Source organism: Aptenodytes forsteri, unplaced genomic scaffold (assembly GCF_000699145.1).
Source record: "Aptenodytes forsteri isolate BGI_AS27 unplaced genomic scaffold, ASM69914v1 Scaffold523, whole genome shotgun sequence".
In the NCBI taxonomy this organism is placed as follows: Eukaryota; Metazoa; Chordata; class Aves; order Sphenisciformes; family Spheniscidae; genus Aptenodytes; species Aptenodytes forsteri.
This window is the reverse complement of record NW_008794159.1, coordinates 194147-212019: the sequence shown is the minus strand read 5'-3', so window position 1 is coordinate 212019 and position 17873 is coordinate 194147. Positions and strand designations below refer to the sequence as shown.

General features: G+C 39.4%; 1 protein-coding gene across 4 annotated transcripts; it reads left to right on the top strand.

Moving 5' to 3' along the window:
- Window positions 1-262: 262 nt before the first annotated feature.
- Window positions 263-16377, top strand: CDV3 (CDV3 homolog). Of its 4 annotated transcripts, none has more exons than XM_009280353.2 (5): window positions 263-290; window positions 1634-1713; window positions 3897-4033; window positions 5103-5265; window positions 6375-8993. In XM_009280353.2, the coding sequence occupies exons 2-5, from the start codon at window positions 1703-1705 to the stop codon at window positions 6499-6501; spliced, it is 438 nt and encodes a 145-aa protein (XP_009278628.1). In that variant the 5' UTR covers window positions 263-290; window positions 1634-1702; the 3' UTR covers window positions 6502-8993. The 4 variants fall into 4 exon arrangements, with proteins under 4 accessions (XP_009278628.1, XP_009278600.1, XP_009278609.1 ...); XM_009280325.1 differs by lacking the exon at window positions 263-290 and having other exon boundaries at window positions 1638-1713; window positions 6375-6424; window positions 6807-8993; XM_009280334.1 differs by lacking the exons at window positions 263-290; window positions 6375-8993 and adding an exon at window positions 13585-16377 and having other exon boundaries at window positions 1638-1713.
- The last annotated feature ends 1496 nt before the right edge of the window (window positions 16378-17873 follow it).

Sequence of the window (17873 nt, the reverse complement as noted above, 5' to 3'; positions counted from 1 at the left end):
GAAACTTGTATTGTATCCGCGTGTTGGGGGGGGGGGGGGGATGGGTTGAGTTCGGTGTTTGGCGGCTTGGGGTCTGGCTGTGGTCTCGTCTGCGGCTTCGGTTCTTGCCCAGCCCTCCCTGGTTTCTGGGTCTTGGCGCAAGGTGGCGGCCGGAACTGGGGGTTTGCATCAGGTGCCAGCCGTAGGCCACCTGGGTTTGTGGCGTGTGGCCTGTGGACCTTGGCGATAAGATCCCCTGGCTCTGCTCCCCCGAGCTCTTTGCCTTTCTGCCAGGGAGGATTTTACTGCCGGTAATTTTTTTTTTACCGTATTACAGAGAAACGATGCGAATGAAAGAGAAGCTTAAGTGCTTGTGGTTGAGTTAGTGCCTTACAACTGGCTACGCTGTATATTTTTTAAATGAATTTTAAGAAATACTCTGCTGTTTCCTAATGTTGTTTAACTTGGGGAGCTTGACACCTGCAGTAGCTTTCTAAGTAGACCAAGGTCAGTGGTAATCTTTCAGCTGCTCTTCTGCTCATCTACTTGTAAAAGAATATCTGGTTTTGACTGAAGCTTGTACTTGGATTAGAAATAAAGATCACTAAACATGAAAGGTACATTAGTTTGGAAACTGTGATGTTTCCATGGAGATGGGATTATAAGAAATCTAAAAGATTGTAGAGCTGTGGACTCACGCTCTTCCAAAAGACTGAATCTTCAGCAGACGGTGCGCTAACATGAGGTCCACATATTTAAAGCAATATAAGTACATTTCATGTAGAGTGTAGGAATTATGTAAGCTACTAATTAGGCTGTGTGTGTCTTAAAGCTGTGACTAGGAACATGGGAGGACTGCTTATCTGTTCTGGTCCATTTCTGGCCTACCTTAATAACCACAGAATCTGCTGGTTACACAGTAGGACAAAATTGGCTCCACTTAGGTGGGTCCCTCTTTCCCCAAACATGTAATCAAACTCCCGTTTTAAAACCTTAAAGTAGTGCTGTCCCAAGACTAATATTCTGCTATTTTTGTGCACTGAGATTGCTGTGGTTTTGAAGCTGACCTTTTCACTATTATAAAAATATTATTAAGAAAACAAGAAAGGCTGTAAATGTGGTTGTGAATGTGAAAAAGTCAAATGTACCAATATTAATCTTTGTCATAAATCCACTGTAAGCTATTCCAAATGTTCTTTACTGTTTGGCTCATGAAATAGGTGATGGAAAAGTAAATCTAAAGCTTCATGTGCATTCAAGCTGTCATAAAAGCTTACTGTTAGTAAACGGGAGAGGTCTCGCCCTTGTATTTCCCTTGTCTTGGCTGTACGGTCCTGTTCCCTACTTTGTGTTGTCCCTTGACTTCCTGCTGGATTTTTACTGAGATGATGTGGTTTTCTTTCACCTGAATGACTTTTTTGCTGGGGCATTTGTTAGCTGTTCTAGTGAGTTAAAGTCAGCTCACAAGTACGTCCTAGATGACGTATAGTGAGTTAGGGTAGGAGGGAGTGGAATCCTTTCCCCTGTCGGCAGTGGTGCACCCAGATGGAACTGCACCTTCACCCTTTGTTTTCTTTGTATTATCTTAGTTACATTCTTCTTTTCTACTTTCAGCGTAAAGAAGGTAACAACTTACATTTTTCTCTTCTTACAGGAAGAGGATGATTGGAAGGAGTTTGAACAAAAGGAAGAAATTGATTATAGTGGTCTTAGAGTTCAGTCCATGCAAATAAGGTACTGCTTCTTTTTTCTTTTTCTCTCCGGTGTAATCATTACCTATGTCTTAAAAAGTACGTTCTTCAGAGCTGCCTCCGTGGAGTCCAATTAAACAGAGGTTTGATACGTTTCTGCTAGTATAGAAGTTTGCTGCTGGGTAACTTAGTTTTGACTGTTCTCTGCCGATGTTCTCTTTATTTTCTACATCTCTGTTGATACTCTAGGTCTATCTGTTTTGGTTGGGACTCAAATTTTTATTACAAATGCTTAACATTCCCCTTCATAAAGATAGTAAAGTAGGAATTTGTCTGAGAGAGGAGTGCAGGTTAGTAATTCCCACTGAATCGTTTAACTGCTGTAAGGTTATCTGACTCATCTCAGTTTGGGGAGTGAATTCCTGAACCATTGCATTTTTATTTCAAAAAAACCGAAAATATAGTTGGTAAAACTAGTGTCCCATGACAAGATCCCACAGGACTGCATTTATGAGTCTCGTCCAAGATTCTTTGTTTGCTTTTTTGTTAGACTGTTCCTGTAGTCTGGTCTGAAGTAAGTCTACTTAAGTCTGTCCTGGTTAAAGAAAACGTTTCATCAGGTCAGAAAAAGGATTTTTATGACCTCAGTCTTAGACTGAGAATGTCACATAATCCTCATTGTCCAGGTATGGATGATGTTCAGAATAATGCCATCTTAAAATCATCTTACCTGTAACCAGTGCAATAGATGCTTTCTTCACTGTTTGAGCAGGTCTTACATATTCTTTGATTTATTTATTTTTTTTAACACCCAGCTCTCCCCTGCCCCGCCCTTTCAGTTAACTAGTCCTTTTAGGCCATTAGCACGTATTTGGTCCACAAGCTCTCCATACCATTGAAGTGTCACAGCGGATAATCACATGTCTGAATGGACGAGTAACAAGTGGGCTGCTGCTTCACTGACTACTAGTACTGTTTGACTGAAAAGCAAGTACTTTGGTTTTCCGGACAAAGGCCAGCATTCTGAATGCTTTTGATGCTGTGGCAGATTTTCAGGCCTGTGGAAGTTTCTGCCACAGGATTTTGTAACCACTCAGTGGATTCAGGGAGAGAGTAGAGAAGTAAATGGGAGAAAAACCCACTGGAGGTTATAAATTATTCAGCTCTGGAGATCTCTCTGCTGAAAATAAGACACAGAGTATCTGATGGGGGTGCGGGTGGGATGTTATGTATACTTACTCTGTTGCAGCTAGTCTGTAGGCATCTGCTTTTGGCCGTAGTTTAAAACAGGATAGTGATGTGTTTAGGTCCTTGGTCCAGCTTACTATGATTGTTACTGTATTTGGATGAACAGTGAAAGGCTGTTTATTTTCAGAAATTATAGGTATTTTTAACTGTTGTCTGATTAGTACTTATACAGAAAGCTTATCCGATCATGATTAGTAGGATTTGGTGTATTATAAACTTCTGTATTCACTTTGCTGCTGTTCAGATCAATGTCTTGGGTTCTTTTAACAGCCTCACCCTCCACGTATGTCCCGTTATACCACACAGCTTTCTGTAGTAGCTTTGTCTAGCAAACTGTTTTGAGTCTCTGACTATTTCTATGCAAAATAAAATAGTCTAAGTAAAATACAGTCAGGCTTTTGCATAGGATTTATCTTTAAAAAAGGCATATTTTTCTCTCTTTTTTGATTGCCTGCTTTTAAAAAAAAAAAAAATCTGAGTTGGTTTGTAGATTATATTTGTATGGGTAGTATAAGAGCGTTTCTCAGGTGATTGTGGTTATAGGGAAAGGGAGCTCAGGACTTGCTTTCTGTCACTACTTTTCCACAATTTCTTCCTCTTGACTAAAGCATTTTATGGAAGCTGGACTTGGTAGCCCTTTCCTGCTTTATCTTCTCATCACTTCCAAATGCATGACTGTCTTAGTAAGAAAAAAGTCTTTAAGCTCAAAATAAGAAATCAGTTTATTTAATCACTTATTACAGTTTGGATTTGTGGGTTTTTTTAAGAACTTTTTTCTTTTCAGTTGCCAAGTTATGTAGCTGTGTGCCAAAAATTGTTCAGATGGAAGTACTAATACAGTAGTTACAGGAGTAATGTAGTCTGGTTAAATCTAGTATCTTCAGTACAGTGGCCGTGAAGTCTTGTCTATGGCAATTGTGTAATCTCTGGCAAATCTTAAACCTCTGTAAAATGCTACTTGTCATTTCTTTTTTATAGTGAAAAAGAAGATGATGAAAGTGAAAAAAGAGAAGAACCTGGTGACAACTGGGAGGAGACTGGTGGTGGTGTAGACAGATCATCTGGTCCTTGGAATAAATCAGCTCCTGCACCAGCACCTGTCGTTGAACCAATTGGTAAATTTAACTCAGAGGTGTTGCTTTTTCCAATCGGAAGCGTATCGGGTTGAATTAAGCTGCTCAGAGCGTAGAGCTCAAGGAGCAGTTCCTATTCAGGCACCTTCTAACATACTAATGGCTTGTTTGACATACTAGCAAATGAGGAAATTTTCCTGTGCAGGGATCTGAGGAACTGAATTGATAGTACTGTCAGATACTTCAAATAAACACGAATGGAGGGGTTTTTATTTCTGACTTCAAAAGCAGCTGGGGGGAAAGCATTCCATCTTTGAAGGAGATCACTCTACTTTGCAATCTGCAAATATCTGTTGGAAGCATTTCTGTTGATCTAACAATATTGCTTTGACAATTATGTGGATGTTCAGCCAATATCTGATGTCTAATATGGCAGTTCTTGAGTAGGGTTCCATGGTTAGTAGTGCGCATTTCAAATCAGTTCTAGGGTACAGAGAACATGACATTGCAAAATTGATTCTTAAACTGAGATAGGACTTTAGTTTTGATTAAGTACAATTTATTAGCATCAGCGGAGATAAAATAGTTAGCCATGATCTGAGTTCAGACTATTCTCTTCCATTGAGAAATTAATTGAGAAGTGGCCTGCTGTCTTCTTTCTTGTCTGTACAGGCAAGGAGGTAAAGTTAATTAATCGGTGTTATTTCATTGTAGATTGTTACTTTAAATATAAACTATTTGGATATTCTCTTCTGCATCTGGAGAGGTGCTTTAAATAAGATTTGGCAAATATATAATTATGTGTTTAAATCTCTAGTTTTAAATGTGAGCTGCTCATAAATTGCAAATAAGAAACATGAAGTCCTCATCAGTGGTTTTGATTCCCTGAACTTTGTGAGGCAATACACCGGAGCCACATTTTCATTTGACTACTAAGTGTAGGCTAAATTATGTGACACCTGATTTCCTGCCTTGTCTAAAATATTTTCTTCCAGAGCTTTAAAAGGTGCAAAAACATACCTGTAAGATTCTTTTTTTTTATATGTGGGGGCTTTTTTTCAGATATGAATGCAAACTTACTCTCTTGTCTAAATCCTGTTCGTATAACTAGTTACAGAAACCCCAGAACCAGTTCAGACTGGTGGTGTATACAGGCCGCCTGGTGCCAGGGAGGGCGGCAGGCCACGGAGAGCACAGCAAGGACCACCAGAAATCTATAGTGATACGCAGTTTCCATCACTGCAGTCCACCGCCAAGCTTGTAGACAGTCGAAAGTAAGTACATTCCATTAATTCCCTAAGACGTATTTTAACTGCCTTCTCTAAGTTCTTATTTTGTTTTAGGGCTTAAGCCTGAATCTTTCCACAGAGGAAAGAAATCACTAAGAAATTATTCTGTTTGGCAAAGGGGCGTGGGAGAGGTCTTAACTGTATTTTCCAACTCTAGGAAGGGCTTCCCATGAAATAACTTTCATAGGACATAGCCCAGTGAGATAGCCAAACAAGACTGCCAGTTACCTTATCTTTGACTTGCTGAAGGATTTCCCTGAAGCAGGGTATTTCTGCTCTTGGCAGCATCTGATTCCTTGAGATACTAGCCATGGTGAGGTTCTGCGTTATTACTGTCAGTAGACATGAGTAGGATGCCTTGAGCACGCTGCCTTCTCATTAGAGCTGCGAAGGTAACTTAAATGGAGGAATGGGGTTTAATACAAACATAAATCAATAAACTTGCTGTCAGAGCTGTAGTTTGCAATGGTGAGCCTCCCCCAAAGTATTTTGTGGTGCTGAAGACTTGAGTCTCACCCTGCTTTTGAGTCCTGATCTTTCCATAACCTCATTCCCTACAGAAGAGATAGCTAGGCCAATACCTAATTCACTCGGGGTTTGGGGTGGGTTTTTTTGTGTTTTGTTTTTTTTTCTGCTTGCTGTGTTATTGACTAATACAGCCTAGCAGAAGCTTTGTTTCTTCTTCTGGTTTTTTTGGTGTGGCTTTGTCTGCTTAGCAAATGAGACATGCTGTCATTGATGCTTTAGGGTTTGAACGGTGCAAATTGAGCTAAGATGAAATTCTGAGTGAGCATTCTAGAAATAGACTTCTGCTTTCTAAAACCTATTTTTCATAAATGCACTTAAATTTACTTTTGAGAATGTGAATATTGAAATTTAGAATGTAATCTGAATTGTACTGGGTGATGAGCTTGATTCTGGAGATAAGGTTTTTCAGGATTTGCTTGGGAATGTTTGGCTGTTCTGTTAAAACTCTAGACCTTAGTGTTCTGTGTTCATAATGTTTTTGTTGGGATGGGGTGGAAATCGACTAGAAATTCACAATTCACAAGCTAGTGATAAGATATTTACTGATTACATTTATTTTCCCTTAGGGATAAAGAAATGGAGAAGAGCTTTGAAGTAGTAAAACACAAAACTAGAGGTAGGGATGAGGTCTCAAAAAACCAGGCACTTAAACTTCAGCTAGACAACCAGTATGCTGTGCTTGGGGATCAGTAGAGCTGCATACACATTACAATTAAGGAATGCTTTTTTGGTAACCCTTCTACTAAGGTAACTAAACTACAGCTAACGGCTATGATGAACATGCCACCTTATTTCTGCTGGATCTACTGCAGCAAGTGCAGACTACTTTGACGTAAGTGATTGGTTCTCCTGCACTATGGAAGCATAATATGTTACAACTTCTCCATTGGATATGGGGCAAATTAATGTAAATGATTGAACAAGAGTCATCAGTGTTCTTTAATTGCTCAGAAAGATACCTACAGCCAGTGGTCATTTCAAAATCTTTTTATGTTCAGATACTGAGCCTTCGTAAAGGTTGACTACCTCAGACTTGCTGCACTCATTGTGGACACCATGTGGATCACAACTTCTGGAAGAGAAGGTTACAGCTGTTTTAGTGGCCATCTGAAACTTGAAACCAGCTCTACTGGATTCCTGTCAGAAATCCTGCAGAAGTCAGCCATTTGGTTCCAATTTGCTATAACAAAGATTTAAGTGACCTTAATGACAAACCTATTCTGTTCCCCTTCTGAGGAATCCTGTCGTGTAGCCATAGCCTACTAGAGACTTCTGGAGCGTACCATACCACTCATACTATCCAAGTATAACAGAGCTGTAGTTTGTTTACCTTTTTAGATAGCTGTACTGAAGTAACTGCAAAACAAATTAAAACTCATTCATTATCAGATTTGAGGAATGATGGGTTTGAATGGTCTGTTTGCATTAGCCATTTTCACAGTTGTCTGTTTAAGCAATTTTTTTTCTGTTCTCCACAAAAAAAATGCCTGCCTTGTTTCTGGTATCAAATTGCAGTATATTTAAATAATAATGAGATGTTGTAGTGAAATAGGGTTTACTTTGGTTTTCGTCATGAGGTTTGTCTTTCTCACCCTAAGGCACCAAGACTTGAAAGAGTTTTGATTTGACACAGAGGTATCCAGACTCCAACTACAGTCTTCAGAATTTGTCTTAAAAATGAGATATGTGGCAGTAGCCATACTAGCTAGAAGTTTCTCTATTAAAAATAGTTCTTTGTTTGTTGAAGAGTAATGGTTACTTGATAACCAAAATAACTTGGTATGCAGAGGGATAACTAAAGCTGGTAAGCCGTATTTGTTTGGCTACTTTGTGAAGCATGCAGGCTTTCTGAGGCAGAAATCCTGTAAGTAAAACTCGTAAATGGTGTTTATTCAAAGTCAGGAAGTTTAGTAATAATGGAAGGCAGTGACTTCTTTAAGTTGTTGTCATCTCTGACTTACTTTAGTGGAAGTAGGCAAAATGGCACTGATACACTAAGAATATAGGACATTGACCGTAACTCTGATTCAATGAACAAAACCTGTCAAGTACCAAAAGTGTCCTGCTGTAACTGTTTTTCTCTTCTCTGAATTCTTACACAAGCAAAATGAAGTACAATAGTGGCGTGCTCCAGTGTTGAGGTTTCTCAGAGTAAATGCCAAAAAATAGACCCAACATCTATAAGAGTTGCCAATGGCAAGAAAAACAAGGGAACAAAACAAAACTTGCTTACGTGTGTGGGAGTATTATGTATGTGCAGATGATGAGGGTAGTGCAGGAATCGCCTAGTTGGGTTCCCTTTGACTAACTGCTGACTCGCTTTAAATCTACTTCTCTGAGGCCAACGGGAATTTTGCTGTTGACTTCAGTGGGGCTGGGGTTTCACCTGGTTCTTTTGTGCACAGACTAAAACTGGCCTTGCCCTTGCAGAGTTAACTGTCTCTAAAACTTCTGCTAGAAGCTGCTATTAAAGAGAGGGCTCGAGAGACTATTCTTAAAGTTGGAGACTTCATTTGGAAACAAAACCCCACTGAAAGACTGATCCCAATCCCTTGGACTCTGAGCCATGTATCTTCCTTGAAAATACATTGTTGCCAGCAAAACTGTTGATTTGTCACTGAAGCTTTCTGTGGAATTCATGGTAAATGGACATGTCGCTTGATGTGGTAGAAATGTGAAATCTTAAAGCACTTTTCCTGATGATCTGAAGCAGTTGAAATCACCAGTGCACACAAATCAAGTTTTAGTCTACGGTATGAAGGGTAGATGAGACTGTCCGTTGTACCATCCTTATCTGAGTTTTTGGGCATGAATTCTGGCAGTTCAGTAAAACCCTGTAACAGTTGCAAATCAAATAAAATGGAAATATACATGGATTCTGGAGTCTTTTTAGTTCTAGCTTATGACCATACAACAGCTGAGGAAACGCAGAGCATTTGGATCTCTTAAGGGACAGGCCATGGAGTGGGTAGTCAGCCTTATGGTCAGGTGGGCTATATTTAAGAGCTTATAGCAGTGCATATTAATATGACTTTTATTTATACATAGAAATTTAGTTTGCCTGTGAGAGTGTCTTCTTACTCCCACCATATAGGACTGGTTTGAGATTGTGAATTGAGTATGAATGAAGCTTTGATTTGCTTTTCACTTGAAAGTAGCTCTACTAAATTAAAGAATGAAAAAAACCCCAACAAAACAAGACAAACCTCTGGATGGTTGCTGTCACCAGAGTCCATCAGCTACTGATAACTAGAGGTGTTATTTTGGCGGCTTATCTTAAGCATATCATTCCAGGTTCTTTCTAGAGGCATAAAGGAAAAAAAATCAGAAATGCAGCAAATTTCCATAGTACAGAATGTTAAATTATTTTGAAGTGTTTCTTGTGTTAAATATCGCTGCCAGCAGCTATCAAAATGCCAGTTGCCAGTATCTACCTTGTAACGATAAATTGTTCTGCATGCCTGAAATGTTGAAAGTCGGTCCTCTGTGGAAGCTCAGTATGCTTTTGAGACTCTGAAGTCCAACTTCATCTGGTTTGTTGTTGCATTCATTCAAGGCATGCTAAGAATGTCCATTTCATTCCTTCAAAAATGCTTGTTGAAGGCTCATTCTATAAATGAAGGATTGTCAGTTGTAGAAATGAGATTCTTGATACCAGTCAGTAAAATGCAGTTTTGTGCCACTTCAGGAACTTCCTAACCTGTAACATGCTTCTATAGTGGGTTAGTTATTAATTTCCAATTTAAAGGTTCCATTTTTCTTTCTCTGGCTTAAAATAGAAACACAGCCATAAGGTACCGATGTGCTAGTAGAACATTTAAATGTCCAGTACTTACTGGAAAAGGAACAATTTGGATTTGTGGTTCTCGGTGATATAGTCTGTATTTAAGGAATGTTAAAATGCCAAAAACTAGATAATTTTAATAAAGTTGGACTTCCCAAATGCCTGCTGTAGGAATCTGGCATCTGTATTTACTTGAGCTGATGATAAATGTAGGAGAGGATTAGTTTTTTCCCCTCCCACCCCCACCCCCCATTTAGCTGTGCCGTGTTTAATCTTCTCAAATGAAGAGAAATTGACAACTAAAAGTGACTCTCTCCTGCTACTTCAGTTTTGTCTTTGTAGCTAACTTTACCAGTCATGTCCAAAGTAACTCGCTTATGAACAGATGAATTTTTAATGGTACAAATTGTGTTAGAGACCTGACACCATAGGGAATAGGGTTTTTGGTATTTGACTGCATCTGTTGGCTCCTGGAAACTTTCACCACAACATGGCTGAGACATCTGTGCTGGTCAAGGAAACAACACAAATTTGATGGGGCTGCACATCTTGGAGTTTGCTTATCTGAGCTTTTGCAATAGTTATATCTTCTTTTTCTACTTTCTAACTTCAGCCTGGTTGAGCAGTTCTAAACTTGCTTGTGGTTTTCTGTCAAATACCATAACTAAAATGGAGGAGCTGATTCTTTTTTTAAGCACATGAAACCCTATTAGTCTAAAAGGTGCTTATTTACAAGGTAGTAATATTATTCTTTCCAATATTGACGTGGTCAGAGAAATTAATACCTCACAAATTGGTCATGTAAAATATATCAGAGGCCCAAGAAACTAAATTTTACCAAAAACACCTTGAATACTTAAAAATCTTTATGAATAGCCACAATTCAGGTTTCATCGCCTGACTGTAATTTAGTTCCCAAATTTTGTCCCTCTCTGTTTTCAGCTTTTAATTTCACAAAGTGGTTTTAATGGTAAATAGGGCCTTTATTTGGGAATATAAAAAAAAAAAAATGCATATTTAAATTTCAGATGTATAAATTAATTATGTACAAAGGGGGAGGAAATTTACATATATTTGCCAAAAAATTCTTCAGAGAAAGTTAAAAAGTCAGCTTGTCTGTATCGAGGTTAATATGAGAACCTGCAAGCTCTAGCAGATGGAAGAAGAAATGACAGCAGAAAACAGAACTGAGGAGTCTAATACTGATTTGGATAAGTCATAACTATCATGTATCTAGAGTTTGGCTTCTGAAGCACCAGCTGTAGTTCCACCATGTTCTGTTTAAAATGAAATAGAACAGGAAGGAAGATTTTTTTTTTTTAAATTAGGACAAGTGGAAATTATGCAAATAAAACACAGGAGGAATAAGAAGAGAGGGATTAGGAAGGCTGTTTTCTAAATGATAGCATTAAATGCATAGCCTGAGGTAGGGAGCGGAGTGTAAGTGGTTGGGTAGGAGAAGTGCAGGGTAAGCACTGCTTGCACAAGTGACAGATCCATCTGACTTAAAATCAGCAAAAGTGTTTGAAGTTCAGTACCTGGGGAAGGCATTCCATTTTTTTTCCCCCTAAAGAAAAGATTTAAATTAGGACAAGTGGAAATTATGCAAATAAAACACAGGAGGAATAAGAAGAGAGGGATTAGGAAGGCTGTTTTCTAAATGATAGCATTAAATGCATAGCCTGAGGTAGGGAGCGGAGTGTAAGTGGTTGGGTAGGAGAAGTGCAGGGTAAGCACTGCTTGCACAAGTGACAGATCCATCTGACTTAAAATCAGCAAAAGTGTTTGAAGTTCAGTACCTGGGAAGGCATTCCATTTTTTTTTCCCCCTTTAAAGAAAAGAATCAGGAAAACCTGTCCAGAGAGAAGGTAGAATTCTGCATTGGTACAAAGCTGTCTAACCAGTTGCTTAAAGAGCGAACCGAGAAAGGACAAATTCCAAGTTAGTTCAGCAATCTTATTAGGAAATAGCTTGTTTCATATTTAAGAAAACTCTTTCGCACTTCTGCGTGATAAAAAGCTGAGACACTGATTCAAATTGATATGATGACATTTCCTTTTTTTTGTGAAGCATCTTCTAATGGTACATGTATCACAGTTTTATGTTCAGTTGCTTAGAATATATGTTGATTTAGCAAGGTTAATGAAGTTCAATGGGCTGCTTAGCCAGAATACAAATATTAAAAATGTATCACAGTATTAATGAATCATCAGAAAAAGTACTGCATCTGGAATGCTGGAATGGAAAGTATAATCTAAAACAACTGCGTGCACTGAAAAGAAGCAAGCCCATTTTTTAGGAAGAGCATAGGACCAAGAGAGTAGGATTTAGCCTTGGTTTTCCACTGAGCTGCTGTGTCAACTTCAAGTAATTTAGTTTCACTTTGCCTCGGTTTCCCCAGCTGTACCAAAAAAACCCAACAACCTACCTCACAGGGGTGTTGTGAGGCCAAAGCTGTTCTTTGTTCAGGGCTGGGGCTGATGGAAGGTGCTGCAGAGGACTAAAAAATCTTTATTAAGAGATCTTTATACTAGCTTTCATTACAATATTTTAATACTACTTTGAGAAAGGCTTATTTCTACAGAATGTAATACACATTCTATTTAAGTATTATGTAATTAGTCTTATTTTAGTATGTATGGGTAAGGAAAAAGTTCAGGCTGAGCACTCTGTTATTTCCTCTCTTTAATTATCTGTGCAACCAAATTAATATGAGGCTTTTTGTTTTTACGTGGAATACATTACAATCAATATTGCTACATTTTGTAAACCCCATGACTGAAATAAAATCCTGCTCACAGTTGATAGCCATCTCTTCTAATGTGGCTGTTTTAAAGTTTGTTCAAATATGTGAACTAGAAATGTTCACTCCTGAAAGTATATATTTGTGTCAGGATGCCAAGTGGTATTTTGTAGTAGGAATGTAGTTTTCTTCCCCTTTCCACATGTAAACATACATTTGTCCTATTCTTTATCCTTTCCCATATTTAAGTTGAAGTAGCATGCAGGTACAATGGAAATATGGGAGAGAGAGTAATCTTACCAGATTCTAAAAGTTTTGAGGTTATTAAGGCAGGCTGTGGAGGGAAAACATGAGGGGAATAAAACAAAGGGAAATAGTTGCCTATGGAGATGTTTCTGTGAAACAGATAAAGGAAAGAAATGATCAGAAGATAGAGCTGAGAGGGGTAAGCAGAGGGATAGGTAGGAGAGGAAGGAATACAGACACAGAAGATGTGATTACCCTATTTACTTTTATCTCCTGTTTTATCAGTTAACTGCAGCTGGACGAACATGAAGAAATAATTTTTATGGGTAGGCCCTTGTCTGCTGTTGCTGGTGATTTCAAGGTTCATCACTCAGCTTTTACAGTGGACCTCCAAATGGAAGCAGAGAACATGATGGTGGTATGTGTGCAGACAAGTTAGACCTCTGGTGGGTGCTGGACAGAGATGAGGCCCAGCAGCTATCCTCTCTTGCCGATACTATCATTGCAGCACCTCTAAGACAGTTGTTAATGTGCATCAGCTGTGGCAATTCTCTGTCAGAAATGATTACTCTTAAATTTCAACACACTAGTGCAGTTGCTTCAGAGGAAATGTTTAACTAGCTGAATAATAAGCATTAAGAAATAACACGGGGCTTTTTGGAATACTTACGGTGGTGATGATGAGGAGTGATATTGAGGTCAACAGATTGGTAGGTGGCTTAAAATGACTGAGGTATATATCCTGTTATATGGTGAGAAGGAGAATTACTTTTAAGATGTGTATCATCTATTCTTTTCCCCTCTTAACAAATAAACTGCCTTGGTCTTACTGTCTTTCCAGCTACGAAGAGCTGCTTCTACTGTTCTCTTATCACTTTCCTCCCTGTATTTTTCCAAATGTCACTTTTTTTAAGGTGCTGATGAAACAGCAAATATTCACTGAGGACCTCTAAGAGAAATACATGCTGTAATATTTTTCCATATTGTTCTGTCTTTAATACAGCCTAACATCTTATTCGCTTTCTTGACTGCAGCTACACATTGAGCAGATGTCTTCATCGAGCTGTCCATGGTGATGCCTAGATCGTCCCCTTGAAAGTTCACAGCTAATTCAGAATCCACCAGAGCATGTATGAGTGGTTTAAAGCCTTTCCAGTATTCATTGCCTTGGGTTTATTTTCTGTTGACATTCACTTGCCACTGAATTGCCAAGTTTACAGAGTTAGTTAGCTTACCCTGGCAATCACCATCTTCCCCAGTGCTGACAAACCTAATAACTTTCTATGGGCATTGGCTTTTGCCATCCGATATACTGAAGTCTTCAGTTTCATGTATATAATTCACTCTTCTTCCCAGTGACTAGCATGGCATGCTCTTACTAACTTTTACTTAATCTGACCTTTTCTGTTCTGTTTCTTGTCTCCTATCTTCTGTACTGAATTTTCTTTCTAGCTCAGTTATAGCATTGAAGTCATCGAGTTATAACTGTCTGCTTTATTTCAAATAATTTGCCTACAGAAAACTTAGTTAAAATGTTGTCATAAGCTTCCTTTTTTAATTAAAACAAATCACTTATTCTGTATCTCTTTCAGAGTACGTACAACCATTAACAAAATGATCCAAACCATAAAAACAGGCTGATACAAGAGAACAAATGCATTGAGAAACAGGTAAAATGTACATGAATCCGATCTCCTGGAGCTTAACTTCATTGGTTTCAGTGGAGTTATTTCCGTCACTTGAGATCAGTTTCATTAAAACTTGATTTGAGCTCTTCTCACTTGAAGTCTAGATACAACAGCCAGAATCAAGTGCAAGTGAACAAACCCCATAGCAAGCTTGTTTTAAATTTCTGGCTTACTCTGCACTTTGTTTGTGGCAGAGATGAAGCAGATGTATTACTTCGTCTCTGACCAGCAGCCAAATGGGCTCAGCCACACTTAGTCTAACACACCTATTTTGGTATTTAACTGGACATGGAAATTAGATTAAAATATTTGAGGTGAAGATGAGTGCAGCAACACTGGGCAGCAGGCTTAGTCTTTGTGGTTTGTTTCATCTCTTCACATTCTCATCTTGTACTTTAAAGATCGTACATCTGTAAATAAGGTTAAGTCTTTAAGTGCTGACTGCATTTACCAGTATTGCTACGTTTATAAATACAAAGGAGGTGTCCTAAGGGGAGACTCAAGCCTGTTAGGATGTATAGCCTACCACTTAAGAGCTGCACTGTCTCAATATCAGAACACTGTATCATATAGAACAGCTGCTTTCCAGTACTAATAATGATACGTGGTTGAGAAGAATGCACCTTGGATTTTGCATCCAAATAAATTATATCTGTTCTATTACAGCAGTTACTAGTATTCTGTCAAAAAAAATTGTGGCTGCTGGGGGTTTATAAAGTTGGCAAATTGGAGCTGAGGTTTTTTGTTAATTTTGAGGGGGTGAAGGGGAAATAGAGCAGATACAGCGATATCTGATAGTTGTTAGAATGTAGTACTTCATACCCTCTCCCGCGCATCTAGAAGACTCATGTCTGCTGCTACACTCACCAAAGCCCTGTCTTGCCACTGTAAATCCTTACTGTGTTATTTACTAACCACCCAGTAACCTTCAGGACTGACTAGTTCTCTGACTGTGCACTGTGTCTGTAATCTGGGAATTAGGTAAAAGGCAAACTAGCTTTGCAAAACTGGCACAACAGTGTTTTCTAGATAATTGGCTCTGCTAACTTTTTTTCTGCAATTCAAAGCCCAGCAACAATCTCTTGCTTTGACCCTTCTTCACCCTAGAGTATTCCCTTCTTCTTTTGTTCATCTACATTATTACCATGCCAAGGATTTCTAGTCAGGTGCCTGAATTATTCACGACTTACTTAGAAAGCAGCTCTATAAGCAAGAACTCCCAAGTCTCAATCATGCCGTATTTCTTCTGTCAGGGCTCTAGCATCACAAACATGGCTTCACCTGTTGCAAAATTGCTTAGCAAGTAAATGTGGTCTCCTTGAAGAATTTAAACCTAGACCCTCAAAGGCTACCTGGGAGCCTAACTCCCACAGAATACAGAAAAATGAAGGCAGTAGCACTGGTCACGGTACAACACAGTTCAGCTATGAAAAGAAGTAGGGTTGCATGACTGGTAACATGCTAGCTCAAACAAAACTCTTACCTGGACAGCAGGGTCTAGCCTAAAACATTTTTATTTTTTTTAATGAAGAGATGACTGAGTGAAGAATAGTAGGAGGACATCTCTGTAAGTGAAAAAAATATGAAACTGAATTTGCTTTCAACAACATACCGGAATGTCTCACCACCAGACTTAACCTGAAGAAATGAAGATAAAGCCATCTGAGTGCTTACTGTAGTGCAAAAGAAAGACCGATACTGTCTGGCTGGGAAAATGGTTGGCTGGGAGCCTGCTGAGCACAGCAGAAACTGTTTCAGCAAAGTAGAGTACAATGTGAACTATTTCTGAGGATCCCTGTGTGGCCCCCACAGTTAACACAGGAACCTAATGGTGCCTGTATATTTATATAATTATATGTTTATAGTCATAATTTAAGTTCAAAACCTGAACTATATATATATTTTTTTGTCAGTAGATTTTTTACCCTGGTTTACCTATCATGGCTTCTGCATATGACAACTTCTAACTGTGCGGTGCACACACCTGTTGTTGTCCTTTTGTCCCATGTTAGAGTAATGGTATCAAACTCTGTAAAGCACTTTTGTGATGTTTCCTGTGAAGAAAGCTGAAGAAAATAAATTTATCTTAACAGCACCAACGGAATTTATACCTCCAAGTCTGTCTCGCTTTTGTTGTGTTCACCCCTCTCTTCAGGGACTGAGCAATCACAGCAGTCAGCGGCACGGACAGCAGCATGCTGGTTGTCAGGGCGTTGTTCTAGGCTCAGCGCAGAGGAGAGGCTGGCTCTGGCTGTTAACAGCTGCTTTCTGCCTCTGTTCCCTCCAGTGCTCCCTCGCTGTCCTTCCTCCTTCACCATAGCTGCTTAGTGCCTGCCTTCCTTTGCCCTGGCTTATAGCTGATGTCCACCTGGGCAGTGCATGCTGTGGCCTGTTTGTGGCATACAGATACATGCAAGCTGAGCAGATGGCTGGAGAACAGGTAATGCTCAGATCCCACATTACTGGTCCCACTGGGGGTTGGCATGTGTCTGATTTTAGCTGCTCCCCTTCTGGCCTGCCCCCAGGATTCACAGCAGCTGCAGGAACTGTGTGTCTCCAAGACTTTCTTTAAAGCTTAGCTAAGTGGGTCAGGGAGTGGTTTCTTATCTGTAAGGTGATAAGAGCAGCACTACCCTTCTACAGCAGCTTTGTCTGAGGACTGGAAAGAAGAAAAAAAAAAAAAAAGTCACAGGACCCTTAGGTCTCACCTACTAATATCCACATCTCTTTAAAATGCCTGCAATGCAAGGCAGCATTTTGGAGGTAGAACAGAGAATTGCCAGTGAAATACAAAGTTAATTCAAAATGTGATTTAAGGCATTAACAGCAGCATTATTTTCAGTATGCGGACTTCGAGTAAGTTGGAGGTGTTTGACATCCACAAATAGCAAAAAGCATCAAGCTGTTAAGACCAAGAAAAGCAAAGCAGGTGATAAAGACTAGTCACTGCAACTCAACATAGCAATCTAGCCACAGCCTAAGCCTCCACTGACAGGGGCACAGACTTCACTTTTTAAAAGAATCAAATCCCTCCCATTCATTGGCATCTTTCAGTCCTTCCCGAGAACTCCTCCAGGTCATCCCGACAGCATGTTGCAGAGCTCACTGACAAAACATCCACTGCACTAAAGTAGGAAGCAGAAGCACAAAGTACAGCCTTGCACATAAAGGCAAGCTGCCTTCCTATTCTCTCTCACCTGGAGGCTGCCACAGCTCAGGTCCCTTGTCCCTTCCCCCCAGCAGCAAGGAGATCGTTCTCCCCAGCCTACAGCAAGACTCTCCAGATTGCACAGGTCTTACATGCTTGTGGCTCCTTTCTTCTATTTGCAACTGATACTGATGCAAAGACTTTCTATGAAAGAGTATTCAGCGGCTAGAAAATAAAAGTAGAATATACCCCCCTTCAAAACAATAGAGGTAAATTAAATAGACTTTAAAGATGTTACATATATTTCCCCAGACAAGTCCTGTGCAACTGGATGTCGTGCTTCTCTGTTCAAACAGGCTGCAGCAATTCTAGCTGCTTAAATACAGCTCTTCAGATTTCATAAGCACAAACACTTTTACCCACACTAACACAGTGCAACTCACATACAGTAGAAGT

Bases quoted from the DNA above. Each gene is read 5' to 3' on its own strand.
- CDV3 (XM_009280353.2), top strand. The intron at 4,034-5,102 runs GTAAATTTAACT...TCGTATAACTAG, and splicing joins ACCTGTCGTTGAACCAATTG to TTACAGAAACCCCAGAACCA. The intron at 5,266-6,374 runs GTAAGTACATTC...ATTTTCCCTTAG, and splicing joins AAGCTTGTAGACAGTCGAAA to GGATAAAGAAATGGAGAAGA.